The sequence below is a fragment of the Micropterus salmoides genome, unplaced genomic scaffold (assembly GCF_014851395.1).
Source record: "Micropterus salmoides isolate LMB-PRFRI ecotype aquatic unplaced genomic scaffold, ASM1485139v1 Ms_hic_scaffold_1, whole genome shotgun sequence".
NCBI classification, from domain to species: Eukaryota; Metazoa; Chordata; class Actinopteri; order Centrarchiformes; family Centrarchidae; genus Micropterus; species Micropterus salmoides.
Genome location: NW_024040040.1, coordinates 31193566 through 31220086, shown reverse-complemented (window position 1 = coordinate 31220086; position 26521 = coordinate 31193566). Strand labels below are relative to the sequence as shown.

The 26521-nt window shown below is 43.0% G+C and overlaps 1 protein-coding gene across 2 annotated transcripts; it reads right to left on the bottom strand.

Annotated features, from left to right (window-relative positions):
- Positions 1-779: 779 nt before the first annotated feature.
- Positions 780-24793, bottom strand: jcada (junctional cadherin 5 associated a). 2 transcript variants are annotated; one of them, XM_038723913.1, is made up of 6 exons: positions 24527-24793; positions 24216-24425; positions 15535-16065; positions 9285-10226; positions 4866-8425; positions 780-3122 (listed from the first exon to the last, which is right to left on the bottom strand). In XM_038723913.1, exons 3-6 carry the CDS (start codon positions 15906-15908, stop codon positions 3088-3090), a joined length of 4911 nt encoding a protein of 1636 aa, XP_038579841.1. In that variant the 5' UTR covers positions 15909-16065; positions 24216-24425; positions 24527-24793; the 3' UTR covers positions 780-3087. The 2 variants fall into 2 exon arrangements, with proteins under 2 accessions (XP_038579841.1, XP_038579848.1); XM_038723920.1 differs by lacking the exon at positions 24216-24425.
- Positions 24794-26521: the final 1728 nt, after the last annotated feature.

Below are 26521 nucleotides of genomic sequence, written 5' to 3'. Positions count from 1 at the left end.
CAATAATTTCACCAACCAGGTATAGTGTCATTGTTCATTTTTCCGTCCAAGTCCGTTTTAAAGGGCATGTCAAAGCGAAAAAAGTAACTCCTTAAAGAACATCAAAGTAATAGACATAAAGGACAGCTCAATAAGCATAAAAAAGTACAAATGAAATACAACAAAAATGAGGCTGCACATTTACAGTAAGAATAAGATTTTATCCCTATTCCTTCTGTACATAAGTTTTTAAAAAATTACATCAAACTTAAAAAAAATTATTTGATCATCATCAGTCTTGATGTGATGAGCTTCAAAAGAGGCAATGTCCGTCATTCATTTTAACTATTCAGCAAAACCTGACTCTTTGAGTGGTGAAGAACAACCCTTGAAGTCCAAATTCTCATTTGGATATACAGGTTGGTAGGAAAAACTTTGAAGCTCCAGAAAACACTTATATCAAATTTCAAGCTCAAATAGATATTTTATTGTATATAGTGCTCACATTGTGCATAATCTTAAAGTTGTGTCTCAAAGTAACCTTGGTGCCAGGTAACATAGGAGTACTCGTAGGTCTCTGGGCATATACAGTATACTGGTAATGAAGCAGCTATGTGTGGTCTTGTGCACTGTACTTAATGGGAACTTGGTGGTGACGGGGTAGATCTACAGTTTACGAAAAGGTGATGGGAGGTCCAACAGCAAAGTTGTTGACCCGGGCTCCCCATATGTGAACATGGCATGGTCATAAGACTACTTTCCAACAAAAAAAAATACAGTAGTTCTTTATTTTGCAGATCTTTTTATTAAATATATGCATTATTTTCCAAATGTTCTCTTTGCATCAAATTATGTTTAATAATAATGAATGTAATAAAGTCAGAGACAAAATGTTTCATGCAAAGACTTTTATTTATGAATACTCTGCAGTACTGTACAATAGCACACACTTGCCTCTATTTATGATCTTTTTTGATGATCATTTCAAATATAGACAAATATTGTGCCTTCAAAAACAGTTCCCTTTTCACAATAATCTAAAAATACCTTGTTCTGTTTTAAATATGTAGCATAACGTTTTGAAAATAAAATATACATTATTATGAAATATAACAGTTGTTTATTGTATAGACTATATAGTACCAAATGCAATTATATGCAAATACACCTTGTCTCTGTGACTTCTTACGCATTTCATGCACACAAAAAAGAAAAAAAAGAAAGATGTTGCGCGCGTACAAAAGAAGCTGTACATGTATGAAAATAGAAAATATCAAAGCAAGAATGTGCACCAATAGTCTATATCATGTTACAAAGAACTTTTAGTACAAAAAGACCTATGAGAATGACCAGATAACACGTTACCTAGAACACAGAGGTACGGGTACTGGGCTGGTAACAGGACAAATCCTCGCACGGACCTTCCACTCCACTGAACTCCAGACAGAGCCATTTCCATGCATGTCTATAACCAGATCCAACAGGTTCCACATTAAATACAGCTGGATCACATAGCGATAGGGTCAAACAAGCTAACCAGAAGATGCCGTTTTAACTATGAATTTTGGTATTTAACCCAGTAAATGTAGATGTCCAATGCATAGCATAAAGTTTGGTTTGGTATGTTTTTTAATTTCTTGTATTGCTACCCTAGTAAATGAAGTGAGTTTAAGTAAACCGACTGCCAGTTATGCCCACAACTTATAAAGCACTGATATGTCAACATTAAATGACTGAACATGTTCTGTACAGCATCAATATTATGCTTCTTAAGCTAAATTTTATTATTATTGCCAAAACAACTTCAAATGTTTCAGTTTTCATTGAAGTTATAATTACATAGTGTGGTACAGTTTAAATTAGGATCCGAAAACCGACACTTCTGAATGTGTTACACACAAATGAAGTCCTCCACAGAAACAGTGTGTACAAGGCACACTGCGATCAATATAGCTACATCTATGATTTCCTGCAAAAAAGCACTTCTGAAACCACACAAACTAAGATGTGAACAAAGGAAAAATTCCACAGTTAAATATAGACTTCTGTTAATGCCACAAAATATAGATTTTCTTCTTCAACAATATGAGGATTAACAAAAATAACACTTAAATCAGACGTTTCTGATACACGCTGCGATTGCTGATGCTGACACTGACACTGACAGCAAAGGAGAACAGGGAGGGTGCAAATATGAATCCCTCCTTCTGTAATCTCAAAGTATTTGAAGAGATTATCAGGTTCTCACTGATAACATAAAGCCAATAATCTCAGCAGTGCAAATCTAACACTTGTACCAAAAGGTTGAAATGGACACTCGCTACTCAAAACATGCCACAAATGTCCCGTATACGACGACTATATTGCTCTTGAGTGAAACTATTGAAAGACCACAGTGTTTCTCATTGCATTACAGGCTCTCTGAGTACATTCTCTATCACACAAGTATAAGAATATAGACCATGGGGGGTTCATTATTAGTAATACACCCAAAGACTACACTACCAAAAATCTTTCTTTCTTAACATAGATAAGAAAATATAAATTTCTTCAGCAATTAAATGTCTTAAATTGATTTTTTATATTCTTAATAAAATCTTATAACTCTTTTTTATTTACATTTGGTGTAGGTTAATACTGATTGTAATGCAATACTGTTGCCTTTTTGTTGTTTTTTTCTGTTACATTTCTTTTGTTTGTTGAGCAGAAGCACTTTTACATTCATATTTCAACACCTAAGCTCAATAAGGAGCCCAAGTTTGGACAGGAATAATGACATGCATTTTTCCAAAAGCAAAACAAGACAACTTCAAAAGCAAGAAGTCCGCTTCCTTGAGCAAATTAATCTTTTTGAGAAGTGGAGAGAATGGAAGGAAGAGGTTGTCGAGATTGAAAAGGCCTGGAGAAACGGCACCGGTGGTGCCTTTATTTGGCTGTAAAAATGCTCTCGCAGCACCAGAACAGTCAGTTCTGTGAAAATAATGTGTAACAATATCGGAGGGGTCACAGCTGACTAAGCCATGAGGTGAGATGAAAGCCTTTGTTGTTGGAAAAAGCTGTTAACTTGAGAAAGACAGATTTCCACAGTGGTGAGGGCAGTGTCAGATGTTATACTCTCTCCACTCGACTGGGGTCATAGGAGTCTGATGAGAAAAGAGAGAAAGAAAAATGATCAGAACACAATCGAAAACAAGTCAGAACAATATTATTTGCCCTTGAAAAGGTGGAAACTAAAGGTACCCTGTGGTGTTCTTGACCACCAGTAAAGCTATAAAGCAATCTTTGTACAAGTAGGTCACTGTTTTGTTTGTATCATGCTCAGTTTCAACTTCAAGTTGGCTTGACCACGTCTACATGCCTAAATGCACTGAGTTGCTGCCATGTGATTGGCTGATTAGCTATTTGTTTTTAACAAGCAATTGAGCTTAACCATGTCATGTGACATGCTTCAGTAAAAACAAATATTAGTGGGACCAATACAGAAAATTGCAGATGAACATTTCATATCCAGGAATTCATCAGCTTCACTGCAAGTGGCCCTTAACTATAAAATGTTGTAAAAATGTTTGTTAAGTGTGTGTGTTGTATTTAATTTAATTAATATTGTTTTTTTTAAACCTGGGGCCTATATTCACCGATTTTGGGGTCCAAATTACTAGTAGGTACAAAAAGTTTTGGAATCTGTGCAGTAGATGGCTTCAGCTGGCAGCTGCCAACTGGCTGCAATGGCTGCAACATATTCATTCAGGGTAATTATGCCTGTCAAAATTACGTCCACCTATGTGCTTCTTTTTCCCACTGACAGGCTCAGACTGTTATACCAGGTGTCTGAGAACATCATGGAAAGGATCTCTAAGATTGACCCCTGGTGACACCCTTTGTTTTTAACAGGAAACAGAAGTCTTGCTCAAGGAAAATGATCACTCTGAAATCGAGTGAGAGACTAGCAAGCTAGAACTTCTGGGTCTGAGCATTTAAGTCCCTTAAACCTGCATTCTATCGAATGGCCAGCAGGGTGCGACTCCTCTGGTTGAAAAAGAAGTCCGGCTCCTTTAGAAATAATGGTTAAAAGACCCTACTTCTCACCTGATTTATTACCTCAGTAAACACTTTTTTATGGTCTCAATAGCTAGTTTCAAGTCTTCGTTAATACAGTATGATGTTCATCTGGTAAAATATGGTCCAATTTAGAAGAAAATAGACGATAAAGCAGCGTATGGTTTACGGCGGGACTACATTGTGATTGACAAGTCACTACCATGGCGACCTGCCAATCAGGCTAGTGACTCGAACCCTCTGCACTGTGTAAATTTAACCAGCCCCACTACAAAAGCTTAAGAGTCCGCTGTTCAACACAACAAACTCCTCTCTCCAACTCTGACTCACTGTTTCCACTGATCGTTTTCCTGCAACAAATCGCCTCTCGTGACATTTAATTTCACTTGCCTCATTTTGAAGGAAAAACCCTGGCGGTTTATAGCTTTCAGACAGAGACAAAACCAAAACCTCTGCTAACTGACCATATCGGGCAACCACCAATACAGCTAGAAGTACTGCACAGAAGTTCGTTATGGAATACGGTAGCTCCAGCACATAACCACCCGAAATCCAAGAAGTGTAATTTTTAAATTCTGCTCATGCACAAATAGACAAACCCCATACCCACTCAAGCTTTGCACTTAATGCACAGACATGAGTCTTCAATTCGATCAACTCACACTCACAAAAGAAAGCAAATAATATTTTGAAAAATGTTTAACCTCTATAACAGTAGAATCACAATCAAAAGTATTTGTACATAGCTAATAACCATATATTATACTAATGATGCTGCTTCACTTTGAAGGCAAAACAAGGATATCAAATGTTAATTCCTTTGTACCCACCTGAGACAGAGAGCATTTCTTCATCCTCCGTATTCGAGGGGCCACAGGTCCCAGTGCTGAAGCTGAGTGGCAGGGTTATTTCTCTCTTGGGAACGCTGCGAGGTTTAGGAAGCAGAGGAGGCTTCTGGAGCCTGGTGCGCTGCTTCGGTTTAGGCAATTTTTCTCCCTCACCTTCTTGTGTTGCCTCAGCTCTACTGACCTCTGCTGTATTCTGTCCATCTCTCACATTCTCCGCAGGGTTTTCTTTGTAATCCTCCACAATTTCCAGATTCACCTCTCCTGGTGCTTCTGTTTTTATTTCAACACCTACTTCTTTACTCGCTTCGTTTTCCACTTTTAGTGCAATCTCATCATTAATCTCTTCTACCTCCTCTTCTGGTCTTTGCTCATCCTCACATATAACTTCATTCACTTCTTCTTTAGGTTTACAGTCTTCTTCAGGATCCCCCAACTTGTCATGTGTTTCATGTGCATTCTCATGTTCATCTGGGTTTTCCTCCTCCTTCCCTCCTTCGTCCTCCAGTTTCTTATCCTCTTCCTCTTCTTGTTGCTCCACATCCTTTTTATCTTCCTGAACTTCACTCTCCTCTCTGTCACCATCCCTCTCCTCAGTATAAACTTCTCCTCCAGACTCTTTGAGACTGAGGTGTCTTATTCGAGACACTGAGTCCAGCTCTTTCAGACGGGCCATTCTCTCTGTGCTTGACCTGCCCAAAGATGTAGCAGATGACGAAGCGAAAGAGTTTAGCTTATCTTGCAGGGATTCGATTAGTTTACATGCTCCTCCTCGCCCCCTCTTCTCCACACTGCACATGCTAAGTGCTAGCTTCTCATCAGGGGTGACAGGCAGGGATAGGGGAAGCTTACTGGGTGGGAACTCAGGCAGGTCCAGTACCACCTGGGATTGAATGTCAGTATCCTCATTGTCTTCACCATCACTGTGGTTGCTCCTGTGCTTCTGTCTGTCTCCTTCTTCGTGGTCCACTCCTGATCCTGTCTCTTTGACCTCCTCTGCTCCCTGGAAAATCAGGAACTCCTTTTTGACTTGCTCACACTCTCCTGTCACATGCTGTGTCTCTTCGCCTTGACTTTGTAGTCTCTTAGCTACAGTGGTATCCTTATCATCCTGGTTGTCCTCTGACTGTTTGTCAGCCATACCCAAGGCCTCAACTGGAACTTCTATACCCAGGATTCTGGCAGCCCTCTGCTCAATGGACTCATTTTCAGGAATACCTTTTGCGCATTTCACCTCATACAGATTGCTGAGGTCCTCTGCAGGTAAAGAATTGGCTTTTTCCTGAATCAGTAAGTTTTCCAGGTGCTTATCTGCTATGGTTGAATCATTCTTATACTTCAGAGGCTCAGAAATGGTGTATCTCTCATCGACATCATCATTCTCAAATACAAAAGAAACCTCCCTGCTCAGTCTGGTGGCATGTGGTGAACATTCTTTCTGAGGTGATCTGCTGCTTTCACTCCTACTTCTACAGAGGCTTAAATTCACATCACCCCTGAATGGCAAAACATTGTCCGATTTAGCCTTTCTCTCTGTCTCTACCTCAGCATGAAGCTCTTTATTTGAATTGTGCTCAGGGCTACCACTATATTTAACAAGTGCTGTCCTGCTCTCCCACGAGAGCTGCACTGACTGACTAAGCTCCTTATGATCGAGTGGAGATGGGACTGAGAGGGAGCGCTGCATTGGCTCCCCGGGACCACCAGGAGTCTCTGTGTAGACAGTTAAGCCCACATCCCTCAGCAAAGACTCTTGAGGAACTGGGATGTCCTGTCTATAGAGCTGGTTTGACTCATTGTGTTGGGGTAGTGAGGGCAAGAGGCAACTGTCATTGGTTGGTGGTATGTTGTTGGCCTTTGGCCTGGAGAAAGCACTCCTCATGTTCATGGAGTCTAGATCAGTGGTAGAAGCAAAGGACTTTGATCTGACTTTTATATTGTTGGGTTTTTCTATGTGCATTGGTGGAAGACTGATTGCTTCTCTGCCTGGTTCTGGACCAGCAGTGAAATGTTCTCCTGATTTAAACTGCTCTAATTTTTTATTCACCCCATCTAGATCATCAATGCACGGACCCATGCTGGGTCTCTTACTGATTGTGTCTTCCATCTCCTTATTAATGATCTCCAGTTCATCAATGGCATCACAGGGTCGTCGGTTCACTGGCTTTAAGAGAAACTGACCAAAGGCCACTTGCTCTGCACTCTCTGGCGGACTGGAGTTGCTCTTCCTGGGAGAGGATGGCTGCAGGTCTCCCTGATCCTGGTCCTTTGATGTGGAGGATGGGTCTTGTGAAGTATTTAGAGATGGCAGTTGTGTTGTGCTGAGGCTGAGACGGGAGAAGGCGCTGTTGCTAGAAAGATGAAGATTTTTCTGTCCTGCCATGGGGTAACCATAAGATGAACTACTGTCTGTCCCCACACCACTGTCTGTGGTTGTGTCTGAGACAGACTGAACAGGCTCTTGTCCCCCAGGAGGACTCTGAGCATCTGGACTTTTCACCACTGTCAGGGGTGAGCCAGTCTGGGTTTCTTGGTTTCGGTACTGGTTTCCAGGCCAAGACCCAGCATAGCACATCTCTTTGTCTTCACTGGCTTGAAGTGCCCAGGCATCTATTATCTCCTTCCTTAAAGGTGCCCTCTTGTAGTTCCTCATTGAGGATGTGCTGCAAGTATGAAAGTGAGAGTAGTGGTGTTTGATGGGCATCTCATTCACTGACTTGCTCCGCACATTCAGCCTCTCCTTGAGGCCTACAGCGAAAGTGTCTGTGTTGGTCACAGTCAGGCTTGGTATTGTTTTATTGTTGTTCTGATCTGCCGCTAAGTCTTTGTTAATGTTAGTCGGTGTGTGAACAGGAACAGATACAAGGCAGAAGATGGTTTCACTCACTCTTCTCTTTGTGTTCCTGTTGTTCTCTGGCCCTGAATCTGGGACAATTTTCTTCACTTGGGTAATGGTTTCTGCAAAGACCTGATCTGAGCTGGACCCCTGATGAGAAGAAGTCCTTGTTAACGGGACCTGGAAGGCTGAAGAGGGAGATGGAGGAGGACAATGGTTTTTGGGATATCTGTTGTTGCAGTTTTGGTCAGTTGCTGGGAAGTTATCAACAGTCTCTTTGTGCAAGTCACTGTGCCACCTGTTATTGTCATTGTCGAAGTCGCTAGAAGATGTCTGGTTAGAATCATCGGCCAGTTTGGCAGCGATGAAAGGCCCCAATGGCGGGGGCAAAAAGGCACTGTCGTCGGATGCAGGTTCCGACACGGTGACGCTGGGAAGCTCATTGCGAATGTGGCGGATCTTGTCTGCGTCCGTCAGGGAGTTGCCACCCAGGGCTGAGGAAAAATGACGGATACGGGGGTCGTCAAAGGGGATGTATTGGATCCCTCCACCAGGGTGCTCGTGTGTAGTATACATTGGGTAAAGCTGCTTCTGCCCAGACATGCCCCTTTCTCTCTGGGGATCAGGCCAGGAACCAGCTGGATGTCTGGTGAACCAGTGAGATCCATCTGGAGCCACTTGTATCTGCTGGTATACATCACCTCTGTACCTACAAACAAACAGTTGCACATTATCTAAGCAACAATGACATCAACAAGACAAAAGGGAACAAAAAGAGATTGAAGGCTTCAAAAATAACTGAAATGATGTTAGCCAACCTAACTGCACTCCACTATCTATTAAGCGAGTTAAGAAGTACTTTTGCAAATGTTGAAGTGAAATGGCTTCAATCACTTTCAGCATACAACATATAATATACCTTTGTTGCACTGTGCAGATACAATTATAAATATCAACAAATATCACCAGATAACAAAGAACAGACGATGATCCTGAAAAGACTGGAGCCTCTCCATTGTAACGGCATAACAAATCCATTTGGAGAGATCTATCATAATCTGGCCTGGGCCAGTCTCACGTTATGCTTTGTAACACTTTTTAACTTTTAAGTTGAGTATCATTTGAGATGTATAGGTTTGACATTAAATGCAGTATTAAGTGGCTGTACCATCTCTGGTCACAAATACTGAGTACATTTTCCTTCAAGCAGGACATAACTTGAATGCTCTTATTCAGTGATACTGTCCTTTGAAGCATTCTTTCACATTCTTAGAAATAATTGTATGAAAATTATTCAAATGATTGGTGTATGTGTAACTTTTTGATGCTGAGCTGTAAATTTCTTTCATTAAAATAAATAGTTATTTTAGTCTCAAGTTTACAACACATAACATTACAGCCTCTTGAAGATAACTAATTCTAACTGAATAATAATAATAATAACAACGTAAATCCAGGGGTTGGCTCTCACAAACTCAGCGTTCAATTTAAAAGCACAGGTAATTAATGTGAAAGTGAAAAAATTGTTGAATTTTTTAAATTTAGACAAAGAAAGAGACTAATTGTACCTGTAGTCAACAGCAATTTCACCATATCCCCGACGCCCCCCTCCCATGATAGGAGCTCTTTTATATGATGGGGGAGGGATGTATCCTGGAGGTCCAGAGTCCTGTGCAAAAAATTCCATTTGGGAGTCACCGGTCCTTGATATAGGAAGTGGTGTTCTGTCCCTGGCCTGGGAAATCACTGAGTCTCTTCCAGACAACATCTCACAACTTCCCCTGATCTGCTGGTGCATCTCATAGGAGGGAGGTCTGGGGGGTCTGGTGAAGCGGGGCTTTGGTGTCATTGAGAGTTGGTTGGCACTAGCCGGCCTGCCATTCTCCGGCCAGCGGGGTGCCCTATAAAGGTCATGGTGTGACAGTGGGTGGCCATTGACCCGCCTGTACAGTTCCTGACCGGACGAGGCTATGTCCACATATTGCAGGCTCTCAGGCTGCAGCATCCTGGGCAGGGACTGGGATTTGGCTTTGGTCCTGGGGTGGACTACCATGCCTTCTGGTGTCCGGGCATGGAGCCGCTGCTGCTCCTGTGCCCAACGCTCACCCTCACTCTGTGACAGCTGGCGGCTAAAGCTCACAGCTGGACGCCACTCATCTGTCCCCAGGCTCTGACACTTCCTCTCAGTCCCCATTCTCCACTGGTGGAGAGCGGCTTCCCTCTCTCTAGAGCGGGCCTGCGCATGAGCATGGGCCTGAGCCTGGACCTGGGCCTGAGCCTGGGCGGCCCAACGTTGCCTCTCCTGAGCTGCCCTCTGACGCTCCTCTGCAGACAACTCTTGGCCTCTAGCTTGTTGAGACCCCTCCGGCCTGCTGTAACTGCCCTGCCCTCCTCCATGGGGCTCTCTGAAGTCAGCATAGTCCAGGAGCACAGTGAAGTCCTGGCCTCTTCTCCTCCAGTAGGACACATCCTTGGACTGTGACTGAGGACCTCTGGTGCCATCACAGAACCTGTGAGGAAACACATAACACATAAATATGCTTCAACCAAAGTGCTTGTTGGACGGAATAGTGTCTGCACCTGAAGAGGAGACACGTAAAGTTGGCCAGATGATGAAGACTCAGCTTGGTAAGCTAGTTAGCAAGCTAGCTTAAAAATTCAAGCCATGTTACTTCACGTTATGAGCTGTAACGCTTTCTATCCATATTTCCACGGTAAAAGTATTGTTAATAGTGCTGAGAGTAGCAAATAATTATGATACACAAAGGTCCTGTTTACATTCCAGATGTGCTCTAACTTTACAATCATAAACAATGCACCGCTCAATGTTTACAGCTGGACAACGTATTGTTGGCCAATGCACAAGATTAGACAACACTGGACAAGTATGTGCTTTAAAAAACTTTCTATGTGCAAGGCAGCGGCTAATCCGCTTCAGACTCCCTACTACAAAATCATTATTATTGGTCCCCTCTTGTAAATTTCAGCAAATGTAATGTATTAAGTTATTCTTTTCTTTGTATATAAATACAGTGGGTACGGAAAGTATTCAGACCCCTTTAAATTTTTCACTCTTTGTTTCATTGCAGCCATTTTCCAAAAATCAAAAAAGTTCATTTTATTTCTCAGTAATGTACACTCAGCACCCCATCTTGACAGAAAAAAACAGAAATGTAGAAATTTTTGCAAATTTATTAAAAAAGAAAAACTGAAATATCACATGGTCATAAGTATTCAGACCCTTTGCCGTGACACTCATATTTAACTCAGGTGCTGTCTGTTTCTTCTGATCATCCTTGAGATGGTTCTACACCTTCATTTGAGTCCAGCTGTGTTTGATTATACTGATTGGACTTGATTAGGAAAGCCACACACCTGTCTATATAAGACCTTACAGCTCACAGTGCATGTCAGAGCAAATGAGAATCATGAGGTCAAAGGAACTGCCTGAAGAGCTCAGAGACAGAATTGTGGCAAGGCACAGATCTGGCCAAGGTTACAAAAAAATTTCTGCTGCACTTAAGGTTCCTAAGAGCACAGTGGCCTCCATAATCCTCAAATGGAAGACGTTTGGGACGACCAGAACCCTTCCTAGAGCTGGCCGTCTGGCCAAACTGAGCTATCGGGGGAGAAGAGCCTTGGTGAGAGAGGTAAAGAAGAACCCAAAGGTCACTGTGGCTGAGCTCCAGAGATGCAGTCGGGAGATGGGAGAAAGTTGTAGTAAGTCAACCATCACTGCAGCAATCCACCAGTCGGGGCTTTATGGCAGAGCGGCCCGACGGAAGCCTCTCCTCAGTGCAAGACACATGAAAGCCCGCATGGAGTTTGCTAAAAAACACCTGAAGGACTCCAAGATGGTGATAAATAAGATCCTCTGGTCTGATGAGACCAAGATAGAACTTTTTGGCGTTAATTCTAAGCGGTATGTGTGGAGAAAACCAGGCACTGCTCATCACCTGTCCAATACAGTCTCAACAGTGAAGCATGGTGGTGGCAGCATCATGCTGTGGGGGTGTTTTTCAGCTGCAGGGACAGGACGACTGGTTGCAATCGAGGGAAAGATGAATGCGGCCAAGTACAGGGATATCCTGGACGAAAACCTTTTCCAGAGTGCTCTGGACCTCAGACTGGGCCGAAGGTTTACCTTCCAACAAGACAATGACCCTAAGCACACCGCTAAAATAACGAAGGAGTGGCTTCACAACAACTCCGTGGCTGTTCTTGAATGGCCCAGCCAGAGCCCTGACTTAAACCCAATTGAGCATCTCTGGAGAGACCTGAAAATGGCTGTCCACCAACGTTTACCATCCAACCTGACAGAACTGGAGAGGATCTGCAAGGAGGAATGGCAGAGGATACCCAAATCCAGATGTGAAAAACTTGTTGCATCTTTCCCAAAACGACTCATGGCTGTATTAGATCAAAAGGGTGCTTCTACTAAATACTGAGCAAAGGGTCTGAATACTTATGACCATGTGATATTTCAGTTTTTCTTTTTTAATAAATTTGCAAAAATTTCTACATTTCTGTTTTTTTCTGTCAAGATGGGGTGCTGAGTGTACATTACTGAGAAATAAAATGAACTTTTTTGATTTTTGGAAAATGGCTGCAATGAAACAAAGAGTGAAAAATTTAAAGGGGTCTGAATACTTTCCGTACCCACTGTATGTGTTCAGTACCGGCGTGTAAGCTGCTCCGTCACTGGACAGCAGATCAGCAGTTCAGATGAGTGCTCGCACAGCGCTGCACACTAGGGCTTAAATAATTCATCGATAAAATCGATTAATAAAATTCATCGACGCAAATTCTTTGCATCGATGCTTCATTTGATCCATATAACTATACAGCACAGTGTTTCGCAGGGACATTACTGTCGCACATTGCGCTTACTCTGTGAACACAACATGATAATAATGGAGCTGTTTGCAAAGTGGAGGAAGAGAGAGAAAATAGCGAGGGACAAAGAAGAAAGTGTCAAAAGTATGGGATTATTTCAAGCTAAAGAAAACAACAACTCTGTAATGTTACCGTCCGTCCACCATAAAACCTCGGCAACAGCACGGCGGCGCCTGATCAGAAAGCAGCCAACCACAGACAAGGTAACAGTAACAGCAACTTTAGCATTTAACTGAAATCACGATTGATTGTTTAGTTGAAGGCTAGTCAAAGTATGCCGCAGTCCTCAGCCGCTGTCAGCTCGTGTAGTGTGTGACACCCTGTCACCGATTAGTCACGTAGTGTGAACGCCACAACGACTTCAAGACTGAGTTGTTAGCATATCTTGTATAGCACTCGGGTGATGTTTGTAAAGCAACTGTCTGGTTGTCGGTCTGATGTTTGCTGTATGACACACTATGAATTTCCAAAAGGACTAATAAATATCTATCACCTATAAATGTGCACAACTTATCCCGTTACCAGGGGGGCACTAAAACCATCATTTGCTGCAGCCCTACTGCACACACAGTTATTTATTACTGTATTTACCTGTTTGGTCAATAAAAGGACTGGATTTCAGCAGAACTTTCTGTTGCTGCAGCAGAAATGTTAGATTTACTGTCTTGACTGTTCATTCACACATGCGTGAAACAACCTCAAGTTTAATTGAAAATCTGATAGCTAAATAACAAAACTGTAATTTTGCAATTCATAATCCGTAATCCATAATAGTCGATCATTTGTTTCAATAATCGATAGATTAATCAACTATCAAAAATCTTACTCACAAGCTTGCTTTATTCATTCTTTACACCACTATGTCTGTATCTTTTTGTGTTCAACACTATGAATTCCTTCCACGAAAGGTCAGAGTATGTGTCATGCAAACCAGTTTGTTTCAAGCATAACCCAACCTTTAAGATCCTTTAGTTCATAGCTGATTTAGAGATGAGCCAAGCAATGCGGTATGCTGCGCACACTGAAAGATTTTAGCAAAGTTATTTGCACCTTTAAAGCAATCAAAATACTGAAATACAATTGTTCAGGGCCTGAACAACAAATAGGTGAACAACAAATTGGATAAGAGGTCTACCATGTGGACAGATTCAAAAATTTAAAGCATTTCCCACTAGATGGAGACAGATGACCATGAGTAGCAGTGCAGTGTCTGGTAATTGTGACTTTCTATGGGGCATAATGAACACATTACACAACGACACACAGTGTCTGTTATTCCCGGATGTCCTCCAAGACGGATCAACAATTTAGAGGACGCTTCATTGACAATCTTTCTGTTGCACGTTTCTTTAGCTCCTAATCTGACAAAACGAGCAGCATTTCAATAAACCCATATAAGGAAAGCTCCCAGTATATTTCTGAGAGGATATTTGATGGCAGACCTGATGGGCTACAACAAGATGCAATAGGTCTCTGCATACAGCCTGATCATTCCAGGCTATTTGTAGAGTGACTGACTGACGGACAACGCAAACAAGACGCAAGCACATGTGTACACCCCCCGAGGCCGAGGCCAGTGAGCGTCCTTGACATTTCCATCCATGATCATCACTGGCCAGAAATGTTTGCAGGGGGAAGGGGGGCTACTTATGCCAATCTGCTAAATTTGAGGGCATTTCATGTAAGATGAGTTACCATCATTAGTCTAATTGGGTCTAAGTAGCACTGCCTAATGGGAGAGCCAAGATAGGCCTGCTCCTTATCTAAACTAAAGCTGCCAGGCAAAACGGATTTGGATGAGAAGAAAAATAGAAGGATGAACAAACAACAGACTGAAATCACAGAACATATGTCTTAGCAATTCCCATTCCCAATAGAATGCTGGCAGAGCAGCGACATGAAAATGCGGATTACTCGTCTCAAAGAATAAACCGAAAAGTGAAAAAAACACTAACACAACCACAGACATTATTCAAGGTCATTTGACTATTTTTGTCACTGGCAGGTGGCAAAATGGCATTAGTGAAAAAGTGGGCAAAAGAAAATGTGAGGAGAAAGGGGGAAAAAATCTGACAAGTCTGCCTAAATGTGTGGACATGGGAACAGCTGTATTGACTTTGTCTCAGTTACAGCACACCAACCCCCGGAACTGGTGCAAATAGGCAAACTAAACAGTCTTGTTTTCAGGAAAAAACAGATTGGCTGCAGCCTGGCGATATCTCTGGAAATATCATACGTTCCAACAGTCCCTACCCAAGAGGGTTTCAATTGCATAACTCCAGACTAAGCTAAATATAGCCTATCCTCCATATACATATTTAAATAAACCCTACATGAATCTGTATCATTGATGGGGTATGCATTATATAAGTAGATATAATGCTTGTGAAACAGAAGAAGCTTGTTAGGCATATTGGTTACATTTGGGGTAGAATGGGGGAAAGGGTATCTTGACAAACCTGGCACCCTGTGTGTGTAAGACAGGGCATTCCCAAATGGGGCATATAGGTTTGCCCAAAACCTGTTTTGATTACAACTCCAAGGTCCCATGTGGCAGATTAAGAATCCAGCACACATTATCCCTCCTCCCATGCCCAAGACTTTATTGGGAAGAGGAGGAGAGAGGGGAATAGAGATGAAATGAGAGGTTACACACAAGTGGAATGACAGAAGCAAGAGAGAGATGGTGGGAGGGATTGAGCTGCAGTGTTTCATTTGAGATGCGATCCAAAATCTCCATGCAAAACTCCTTGATGAGTTATTTAATTTCATTAATATGCTCCATCAAAGCACCATAATAATGAATAACTGTGTCATTTTTCAGTAAAGGATGAGGACCATAATCAGGATAGGGCATGTAAAAGGGTCAGTCAGACAGGAGTACATCACTGGTCTCAAGGCACAGCACACACTACATCTTACCCGCTGTCTGAGGTCAGTGACTCTCCCAAGGAGTGGGTGTCAGTTTGACTCCGGCTCTCGCCCTCCCGTCTGGACTGGCTCCTCTCCTTGTGTTCGTTGTTGTTGTTGTTGGGACAACCGCCGCTGTATGCTTGGGGCAGCCTGGTTCCGCCACCTTTCCCATAGGGCATCCCGGGCCCTCTTTCATAGCCATTCACTGTCCTGGGACCAGGCCTGTTCTCCAAGATTTCATGGTGTTTGCTGTAGGACGGCGGTGAGGACGAGGAAGCCTGACAGGACGAGGACACGGGAACTGTGGTAGGGGTGGAGGAGGAGGTGGTATGCTTGGGCAGCTTGTATCCATGAGAAATGAGGAGGTCCTCCACGCTGTACATGGTCGCATTTGTTTATGCTGGTGTGTTTTCTTTTTCCCTTTCTCTTCCCTTTTTTTTTTTGAGAGAGAGGAAGGTAGGTCGGTTGTCAAGGCGTCTCTGCTTCTTCCCTACGTGCAGCGGCAGTATCACCGGCACAGCTGCGCAGCTGAGGCCATCACTGGGGAAAAAAAGAAAGAGGGGGATGACATGAAGAGACAAGAAGAAAGACAGAGAAAAGAATGTGACGGTAAAACCATTATCCCCGCTACCCGTGTCCAGTTTTTGTCAAGTGTCCTAACCCATGTGGACAGTTGAGAGGACGAAACAAAAAAAGACCCCCAAACCCAAATTCTGAGCTGCCACAACAAAACCGAGATCACCCGCCTACCCAGCAGCCTGTCCCTCCCTCCTCTCTTCTCCAGTCCTCCTAGCAACAACCCTCTTTCCATCTCACTCGGAGATCACCAGCACTAAAGTGGTCCATTTCCAGAACTGAGAGGACTGTAGGTAAACAGCAAACCCTCAATATCGTGATGATCAGCAGCGTGAGTTTCAGAAGGCTGGTGGTGCTGCAGTGAAATGTCACTGTTTACAGTGGGCTCCCTGTTGACTACCATACAGTGGCTGTCAGGTAGCTGTTAGCAGCCAACCACTGCTCACGTTCTGCATCAATGAGGCAACTGGGGGACTGTACTCCTCTCTGCTCAACTCCATATCCTCTTCGACATCTTCTCTTCATCTCAAAGGTATTTTTTGTGGTTAGTCTAAAAGGAAGATTTTTTTTTAGCTATATGCCCTAAAAATGGCTGGCTTGGAGAATGTTTTGTCTATTCCAAAACTATTACCTTCCTTTCTGAATCGTTGAGAAAGTTGTAGAAAAAAAGTATAGAATATTTTTTGAATCGAAAGGAACTGAACTAATGACTCAACATGTACCATGCCCTCTTGTATGGTGTGTGTCTGTGTGTAGAGCTCAAATTATTGGCAGCTTAATCGAACAACAGAAAATAAGCAAGTAATTTGTTTAGGCAAAAATGCCAAAAACTCTGTGGTTCCTAATCCTCAAATGTGAATTCTGGTGGTTTTCTTTGTCGTCTATGTTCATCACTTGAATATATTTTAGAGTTTTGACTACACAATTACTCAGTTAATAGAGAAAACAACAATCGACAAACTAATTAGGGCAGCACAGTGGATAGCACTGTGACCTCACAGTAAGAAGCTCCCGGGTTCAAACCCCGGTCACCACCATCAAAAAACATGTTAAGTTCTTCAGCCAGTGCCACGAACAAGACACACCAGTTGGTCCCCGGGCGCTGCACAGCGGCTGCCCACTGCTCCCTTCAGGGATAGGTTAAATGCAGAGAATGAATTTAGCTGCATGTATGTGTATGTCACAAATAAAGTATCAATACTGAAAATAATAGTTAGTTGCAGCCATAAGTAAACACTGAGTATATCCAAATAATCAACAATGATTATAAAGGTAAAATAGCATTATGGCCCAAAACATGACTATACGTATTATTATCAAAGACTAATGAGGAACTGAATTGATGATACCCAGGGTGCATCTGCTCATGATGTAATGCCCTTGATGAAGTCATGCTTTCTGCCTTGTCAACAGGACAGATGCTGCTGCAGCCCACTCATTCAATACTCTCCACTGGAACAGACTGCCAACAACCTGGCTGTCCCTAATAAGAAATGGCATTCAGGGACAGCAGCATGAGACTCGTTGCCAGAATCAAATGCTGTTCAGACAGTTTAAAAGCCAATCACACTATCATTGTTTAATGGCACAGCCAAATTGCGTGTTTTCTGTTCTATAAAACAGACACAGCCTCACCGAAATGTATTCAGCTGCAAGCAGATTAGCATTTGTTTTGCTTCTTAGCATTTGTTTAGCCATGATAGTCCCATAGAGCTCCTAAAATCCATCTATGAAAAGAGTCCTGACTCAGAGGGCAGCATCACTACTCCATTCTAGTCCCTCCTGCTCCCTCCCCCCTCCTCCTTATACCTGAACCTTAGGATAGCCTAATAGGTGATTAACAGGATCCAAGACCGTGAAATGCTGCTCTCTTTGTATGTGTGGTTCCCTAATACGATTATCTTTTTCATTTAAAACCTTAAACCTGTTAGTTTTGGAGGATTGACTCTTGGCGCTTAGCCAGTTAATACTTTTGTTGAGTTGAACTCTCTCCATTTACGTTTTGAGTAATCTCCTCAAGGAGAGGCTAGTTCTGAGTTTTGTAGGAAGGCTCATGTGAACACTTTAAATTCAGGTTAGCATTGGCTGTTTCATGATCTGTAGTTGATCTTGTGCTGGGCAACAGGCCAGTGACGATGTTCAATAAGTCACACAGTGTCCTCGTAATACAGTAAATGCCAGCAAAATGGAATCCAAGATGGTCATATTTGTGGCAATTTGTCACTACATATTATTCAACCACACTAATTTGATGTACAAGATTTTTTTAACAGTATGCTTCTATACTTTAAATTAAGAAGCAACACCACGTGTCCCTACAACATTTGAGAAGCCCATATCAGACTTCAAGATCAAAGTCAGATCAGTATCACCACCTTTTCTTCCTGAAGATGAAGCCTATCCCTCCAACCAGACAAAGCCTTAATTAAGTGAGCTTTAGGTAACTATGTTCACTAATATAATAATTCATTTTTGTTATGATATATGCACATGAACCTGTTTTAAGTGCTCATCCATATGCTGTCTAATCTAGCTAAACCCTTAATCCGAGGCAATTGCTCTTGGTGTCATCACTAAATGAGGATTATCGCCATCATCAGTAAAAGTGAGGATTTCCTCCTGTAAAGTGACCGGCTCTCATTCAGTCCCCTACCTCTACCCCACCCCCAGTCCTTCCTTTCCATGACAAGCTCCGTTTAAATACTGCTAATGCTGTTACGCAATGGAATTACCCATTTATATCAAATAAAACCTCGGATTCAAGCAACGGTATGCAACAATGGTTGGCTTTCATTCCCCTAAACACAACAACATTGTGTTTCGCTACAATGCCTTCTTGTGTGAAAAAGACTGGCATTGTAGGCTCTTGAATTTGGCAACTGGGAAAAAAGTGCAGATCTGCTGCATTTTAATGACACGGCTCACTCAAAGAGAGAAATATAGTTATATAGTTTATGGATACCATATGTTGCAAAGTAAGCTAAAAATAAATAGAACCACATGAGGGCTGGCATTTCCCTGCAGACGACCCTCACACCAGCCTCCACAGTTTCTCTAATCAGCCACTGTACACTACTACTGTAACCTCACTTACTCTACATTTACTATGCAGTGAAAGATGCAAGTTCGCCGCTTTTGAGGTCATGTGAACTTTTGTTAAGGTCACGGTTTGTTTATAAAAAAACAGATACAAGCATTTTTTAGCTGCGTTAGGGCGGCCTGTGCCCTTACTGGTGGTTACACCAGCAGCAGGCTGCAGGGGCCTGACGGCTTGCAGGTTGGCAGTTTGGTGTCAGATCCTTATTCATGGGCCAAGTGAGATGAGAGCATACTGGGGAGGTGGGGAGGAAGGCAAGCAGAGGGACAGCATGGGTGGCATACAATGTAAGACAGAGACCTAGATTAGGCCTCGGGGAGTACAGAAATGCAGAGTTAGAGGGTGTTCGTAAACAGTCCAGATTGCAGGCATAGGTTACAGACTATGTGGATAGTAAGAAGTCATGAAAGACTATGAAAATATACTGTAATAACCATAAGATTATCTTCTTCTTGAAACACTCGTCTGTGCTCTGCTCTTATTATTTCTGCACTGTGGTCAAAACAAATTGAGTAACAGTGATTAATGTTGTCCTGAAGAAGACACAGATGTGTTAAAATAGCACAGTCCTCCTTAAAGTGAAGAACTACAGACAAAAACAAATCTGGATTTAACAGGCTCCAGCAGAAAAACACCACAACAAAAGAAATCTCATACACCAGAGCCTGGAACCAAAATACGATTAGCCTGCTTCCTAAAATATTCCACAAGAGCCGCACCTCTCCAACACATTGTTCGTAGTCTCCTTGGATCTATAACAACTGACCCGAGTGGGTGTGTACTTGGCTTGTCTCTGGCCTGCATCTGCTAGGACTGTGCACGCACAGGGGTTTCTCCGGGATGACAGCCCATCACATTCAACAAACAGCAACGGTCCGCAGATTGTTTATCTATGTGACATCACTGTGTCCAGCGGAGGGGCCGTCGCTCTTCCTGAGGAAGTGCGTCGTTGTGGGGATGGAGAAGAGCCGACGGTGTCGCAAATGTTTCCAATCAGGCTCTCTGCAGGCTCCTGTTTGGCTTGGGGAAAGAAGTTGGAGGCCTGTTTTTGGCTGGGCCTGGAGGAATAAACAGCCGCAGGCCATATTTTACCCTGCGCTGACCTCTAGGAAGCACATTGTTCTCCACTTCAGGTAGACTGTAACTCAGCAATATAAAGCGTGGGCATATCTGGAGGAGCTACCTGCCCTCTGTGCACTCGCCATCCGTCAAATAAATCCCACCGGGCTCAGGACCCATGCAACTATAGTTTAGGGTAAATATGACCTATTGCAACAATGAAAAATTAAGGTTGGTAAACTATCAAATTAATCTGTTTTAATGATGGGTAACAACAAAAAGATCATCACATTGCAACCCATGCCCTTTCTCCAGCATCCACGCCCTCCTGGTGGAGAGAGTAGCAACAGGGAGGGCCCGTGCATTGTGAGCCAATTAGCTCATGTGGAAAGGTTTATCCAAAAAACACCCACTTTCGTTATTTTGTTGAGCATATCCCATGGCAACAGTTGTTTTGCTTTTGTGAATGGCAGCTCACAGACAATAGCATGTGGGCTGCTAAGATATTCCCGCTGCATTGCCTCAGTCCAAAACTTATTACAGTCAGACACCACTGGCAGCGAAATCAAAGACAGGATGGAATGGAGGGTGTGTGTGTGTGTGTGTGTGTCTGTGTCTGTGTGTGTGTGGTGGAAGGGGGTTGTTTCTTCTCCACTATATTCCAACACATCACAGTCTGAGCAGTATGGTCTGGTTCTGATTCATTTCAGAACCAGACCATACTGTAAAAAGTAGTCAAGCCAAATATTTGTCTAACATTTGTCTAATGCACTATCAGTGTTTCACTGAAAATGTGGCTTAAGTACAAGAATACTACAGCTAATAGCTCACTAACGCACAAGACAAAAATGTGCAGCAACCAGTATGACACACATCAATGGGCTCATTTTTCATTGGATAGCAGGCTTAGCTCAGTTCAGCTGAAATCTAGCAATTTGACGTAATGAGATTTCTTTCAGTTGAATGCACCCAACACTCATACAGTATGTGGAGTTAGATTCAGTGCTATGCATTTGCTCCAAAACGCCACAGCTCATGTCAACATTTGAAAATGATCATTTCATATGAGAAAAAAAAACATGAAGGAGAAGTTATTAGGCACATTAATCCACCAAGGCAATGTTCTGCAACACAGCAGGCTTCACCTGCACTGAACTATTCCCAACCCATGCTGCTTCTGAGCATGCCAAACTGGCTTCATGGTAATTAGTGTCTGTCAAGGTCCGGGGCTTGCTAGAGATGACAGTGGCATAGTTTATCAGACAGAAACACAGTGATCAAAGGGTAAGCACGCTCTGGCTTTCTGCAAATCAGATGGACTCTGCATGCCTTCTGCACAGTGTTGTAGAAAAGAACGTACAATCTCACTACACCTCATCAGGAAAGCTTAAACACATCAAGAATGACGTGGCGACATCAGAATTATGTTGATGACTGCAGATCACAGGTGGGTTCAAAAGGCTCTCACACACAATTTAACTAAGGTGTTGTTGTTGCGGATGGCCTGATGAACGTGGAAACCCTCTACGTAAACACATGAAAATGAATGGTCAGGGTTATCTCAAAGGCTTAATCACTGCACTGGCATAAAAGTAACACACAGAAATCAAAAAGCAGGCAGCTCAACCATTTGCCAAACACATGAACATCCACCGGCTTGCATCCAGCTAGGACATAACAATATATAAGCTGAATTTGCATTCCATTCCAGGCCTCAGATTCAATGCCCTGCGTTCTCGCTCTGAGAGGCACACTGGCAGATGTCAGTAGCTTTCACACATTTCTGGCTGGCTTCATCCACCAGCCTCCTTCCTCCTCCTGCCTGCGTCACCGCTGCTCTGACATCACATGTGACATCAGGCAGGACCTCCGAAGGGGATCCCTGTAGCCGGGCAAACATCAGATGACTTTCAAAGGATTCGGCTATCTACCCAATGGCAGAAAAACTAATTTTCTTGATGCACTTGACCTAGAAATAAAGCTGAAGACAGACGGAGTGAAGAAGAGAGTCTGTCAAACCTGCTAAAACAACTAATGCACACATACGATTACTGGAAAGGGAAAGTCTAGCCTTGAGATAACCACACTGCCTGCAACACCAGGAAGTTATCCCAGCCCATACTTATCGCTGGCTGATTGGACCACTCCAGAAAGTTGAACTGGTATGACTCATTTCATGGCCGTGGAGGGCCCCTCCACTTTAGCTGACCAACCTTTTCCCCTGCTGCTGGAAGGAATTAATGAGCTGCTTCCCTTCTTAATACACTCCCCATCTTCCCATCCACACCCCCTCTCAGGGCATTTAGCAGGGCCTTGTGTTCACACACCATCCCGGTCTCAAGGATGTGTGAAAGACCTACTACATAACACATATGCGCCCACGCACACTTATTTTTTTTACCCTTTCCTGTGAAAATGCACATTATCTTAGTCTGGACTATGTTTTCCATTAGTTAGCCTTTTTTTTTTACCAATCAGCTGCTGTTATCTATACATCCTGCACACTGTCTAAAAAATGCTACTTAATGAACTTTGCTAACAGCTTTTGATGTAAGCTCACTGAGCTATGAAATATATTGGCAAGAGGGAACAGATCTTTTCTGGGCAATGTTAATAGTACATCCATAAATAACACTACCTAAAATAATCAGACCTGAGGCCATGACAGGCCGGCCCAAATATGAGTGAGTTAATCAAATCTGGTGAGATAAAATGGGAAGATGGTGCTCCATTTGTTCACTGCAGCAACACTCCAATAACTAAGTGATCAGGTGAAATCTTGGCTCCTGGCCTCTAGAGGTCCCTACGTGACAGTCACAATTTATTACCTTCTAAAATTAAAGGCATTAAGCAACTGCAAACACTGTGACATAGCTTGAGGTGTGATTAAAGATCAGAGCATAGACGAGTGTTTCATCCATCTGATCTTGTAGGCTGGGAAAACCTTTTAACTTTCCCGGTCAATATTAAAAGGAAAATCTGAAGCACATGTCATTATTTAACAGTTTCAGGAAACTGACGGCAGGATAGCTGGCAGTATAGTCATGCAAGCTTATAGTGCGTGCAGGAGGCTGCGGGGAGGGAGGCGGCATCTTCATGCAAACAGCAGGTGTGACAAAGTGACAACATTCCAACATCAAAGCTACCTAAACTTGGCATGCCATTTGCTAAGGCTATTTTCAGCTCATTTCCATCGCCATTTGGTCGTCCTAAGCATCCGACCAGAACCGAGAGCTACATTAAAGGACCCGAGTGTTGTCATCATGTCGTTATGAAATGATTGACAGGCTTGGCATGACGGGAGCTCCGCTGGTTCCCGTTGCAGGTTGCTGCCGTAGCTTACTAGCCTAGCCCCGATGCGTCCCGCACTAAGACGCAGGGAGAAACCAAGCCAAATTCTGTTCCAACATCTGTGTGTTTCTTTACAGTGAGCAAGAGATGCATAGGCTACTTGTTTCAACAAGACTGAAGACCTTACACAGATAAGTGGTTAAATGGTTAAATTCGATGGATGAATGCCTGCAGGCTGCATTTCAGTGATAGCTTTGTTTTGTAACTCCAACTGATTAATAGTGCCTATTATAACACAATGTGGAAATAATACCGCTGTGGAAATGTAAGGGAAAGCAATTCTACAAGTTAAAATTGTATTAGCTGTTTGGAGTAACACAGAATGCCTACCGAATACAAGCCACGGCCGCAGTGAGTAAGTCCATAATTAGTGTTTCTCTCGATATAAGTCTGCTGGTAAGCTAGAACATATAAAACTGCGTTTTAGTTTGGCCTCTATTCCTCATCACAGAGAACGACATACACAACGGGGCTAACGCTAGCCTGGCTAGCTCCATCAGCAATCTTTAACCTTCAGCTGGAAGGAGCGCGTCCGCAGATAGTGGCAATCGCCACCGCACACGCTGCAAGTTAAAAAATAAAGACCGCCATCCTGTCGCTCCTTCACCTTCTAATGTCGCGTCCTTAAAGTGGCACAGTGTTGTCCTAAATCCTCTAATCCCAGCAGAGGAGGCAGTGACAGCCGGACAGAAGAGCGCCGAGGTAGCTGGCTTGGCTGCAAGTTGAGGGACCGCTGGAAATGTTGAACGCAGAGCAGATGCGACTCTCCACCTCTGTCTGCTCCTCACAGCAGCTGCTCGCCTCCTCGGCAGACCGCCTGTGTCGCGAAATTTGAAAGAGAGAAAAAAGGAAACAGCCCCCCATAAACGCACGCCCGAATTAAAGGCGGTATGTCGCTCGACCCGGGGCCACTCTTACCTGTAAAATGCGTTGTTGCCTTTCCGCCTAGTCCCCAGCGCTCATCCGCGCCGCTGCTCTGGACGGACTGAGCTGGGATCTGCTGAAGGAACAGCCCCTCTAGCCTACACCACAGTACAGCACTGAGGAAACATGCCTCTTCTCCAGCGGGGAGGCAGCTGGATGCTGCTCAGTGATAAGGTCACTTCACACTCAGGCTACTTGCTAATAAAAATGTAGGTCTGACCATCATCTCCCCACATCCAGGTTGTTTGTGACAATGTGCTGATTTTCCTTGTAATAGCCTACATCACAATAAACTGGATATCTTTGGGGTTTGACTGCTGGTTGGACAAATCAACATTTGTTGACACCACTTGGGCTCTAGCAACTTGTGTTTTTTATTTCACATTTATTTAAAATTCTTATATCTCAAATTCTTATTTACAACCATGGCCTGGCAAGAAGAGGACATGCTGAAGGGGGGGATACACGGGAATAAAGGGTATACAAATAACAGGGACAAACGGATTAATGAGACTGATGAAATGATACAAGAAACATAGCAAACACAAGCAGTGCATTTTCACTGTCTTCTGATGTGTCTTAGATCAAATTAATCTATTAATTGAAAAAATAATCAGTAGATTCACTGACCATGAAAATAATTGCTAACTGCAGCCCTAAACAATCAAAGTGAAAATGAACCATGTATCACAAATAATTATGTGTGTTTTTATAACATTAGGCATACTATAAAAAGTTATTTACAGCAGTTGATCAAACTTTGTTCCACTTTTTGTTTTGGTTCTCCTGTAAGATTTGCCAAAACCTACTTTAAGCTCCAGGCCTTCAGAGCTGAAAGTTGTACACCCCTTCCACCTCTTAAAAAGAACAGAGGACCCTAAAACCTCCATAATATTGACACAGATGTTGCATATAACTGAATTCCCCTGAAACTAAGACAGGCTGATATGCTTCTGTCGGCCCAGGCTTGTGTATTCCCACAGTGGAAATGATTTCAGTGGACTGCCTAGTAGGTGACCATAGAAATTCATCCCCTTATTCATTTGTAATGGCATCTTTGTCTATTCATGTTGCCTGATCACAGCTAGTAATGAGTCTCCTTGGCAATTAGCTGTAACAGTAATAATCATGTTTATATGAAGTCACCTTAACTTTGAATTACCTACTTGATGATTATCTCCTTTCCTGTAAAGCTAGCCATTGTTCCATTTGTTGACTTTACATATCCCGTGGTCACTAGTATATGGGAAAAAACCCTCCATAATGACTTAATAACAAAAAGGTGATGTTTTAGTTCTCGTCGGAGCTTGAACGCAGTTTGTCCAATAGAATGAAACATTTGGATAGCAGAGGGTATGACTTTGGACTGCATGACATGATAAGGCAAGGAGAAACTGAAATTGAATTAAGAAACTGAGAAAAGTGACGAACCTGACAAGAACAATTGGGATGAGATGGGATATGAGATACTGTAACTGCTGTGTTACAGTAGTTTGAAAAAGGCATATCATTTAATTTGGCCTGTGACTTACTGGCATCTGCTCAGTATCACTGAAGGTCATCACTTCTGCTGCAATCTAGTCGTGCCTGTTTTCAATTGTGCGTTGCATATGCAGCTTATGTGCAACACACTGAAATGTGGTGCAGAGACGCTGATGTCACCGCTCCGTTTGCCAGTTGTGGTTTTGAGTTTGAACATTTGTGAGCTTGGTGAGTATCGCTGCCCGATGTGGGCTGCCGCAGTTGCCACTCCCCAATTCCCCCGAACTCTGGTCTAACATCTTGACTCTGGAGGTGTGGGGGTTTTATGTGGATATCGCTCTGCTCCTCTAGTCAGTGAGCAATAACAACCTGGAAGAAAACTTGAATTCATGAATCTTAAGAGTGACAGTAAATACAGGGCAGAAGAGCTGGATTTAGAGTAGCTGATCCTGGACAATGTTTTATACATTTTGTATGCATGAAACTAAACTGAAATAGCAGGGACAT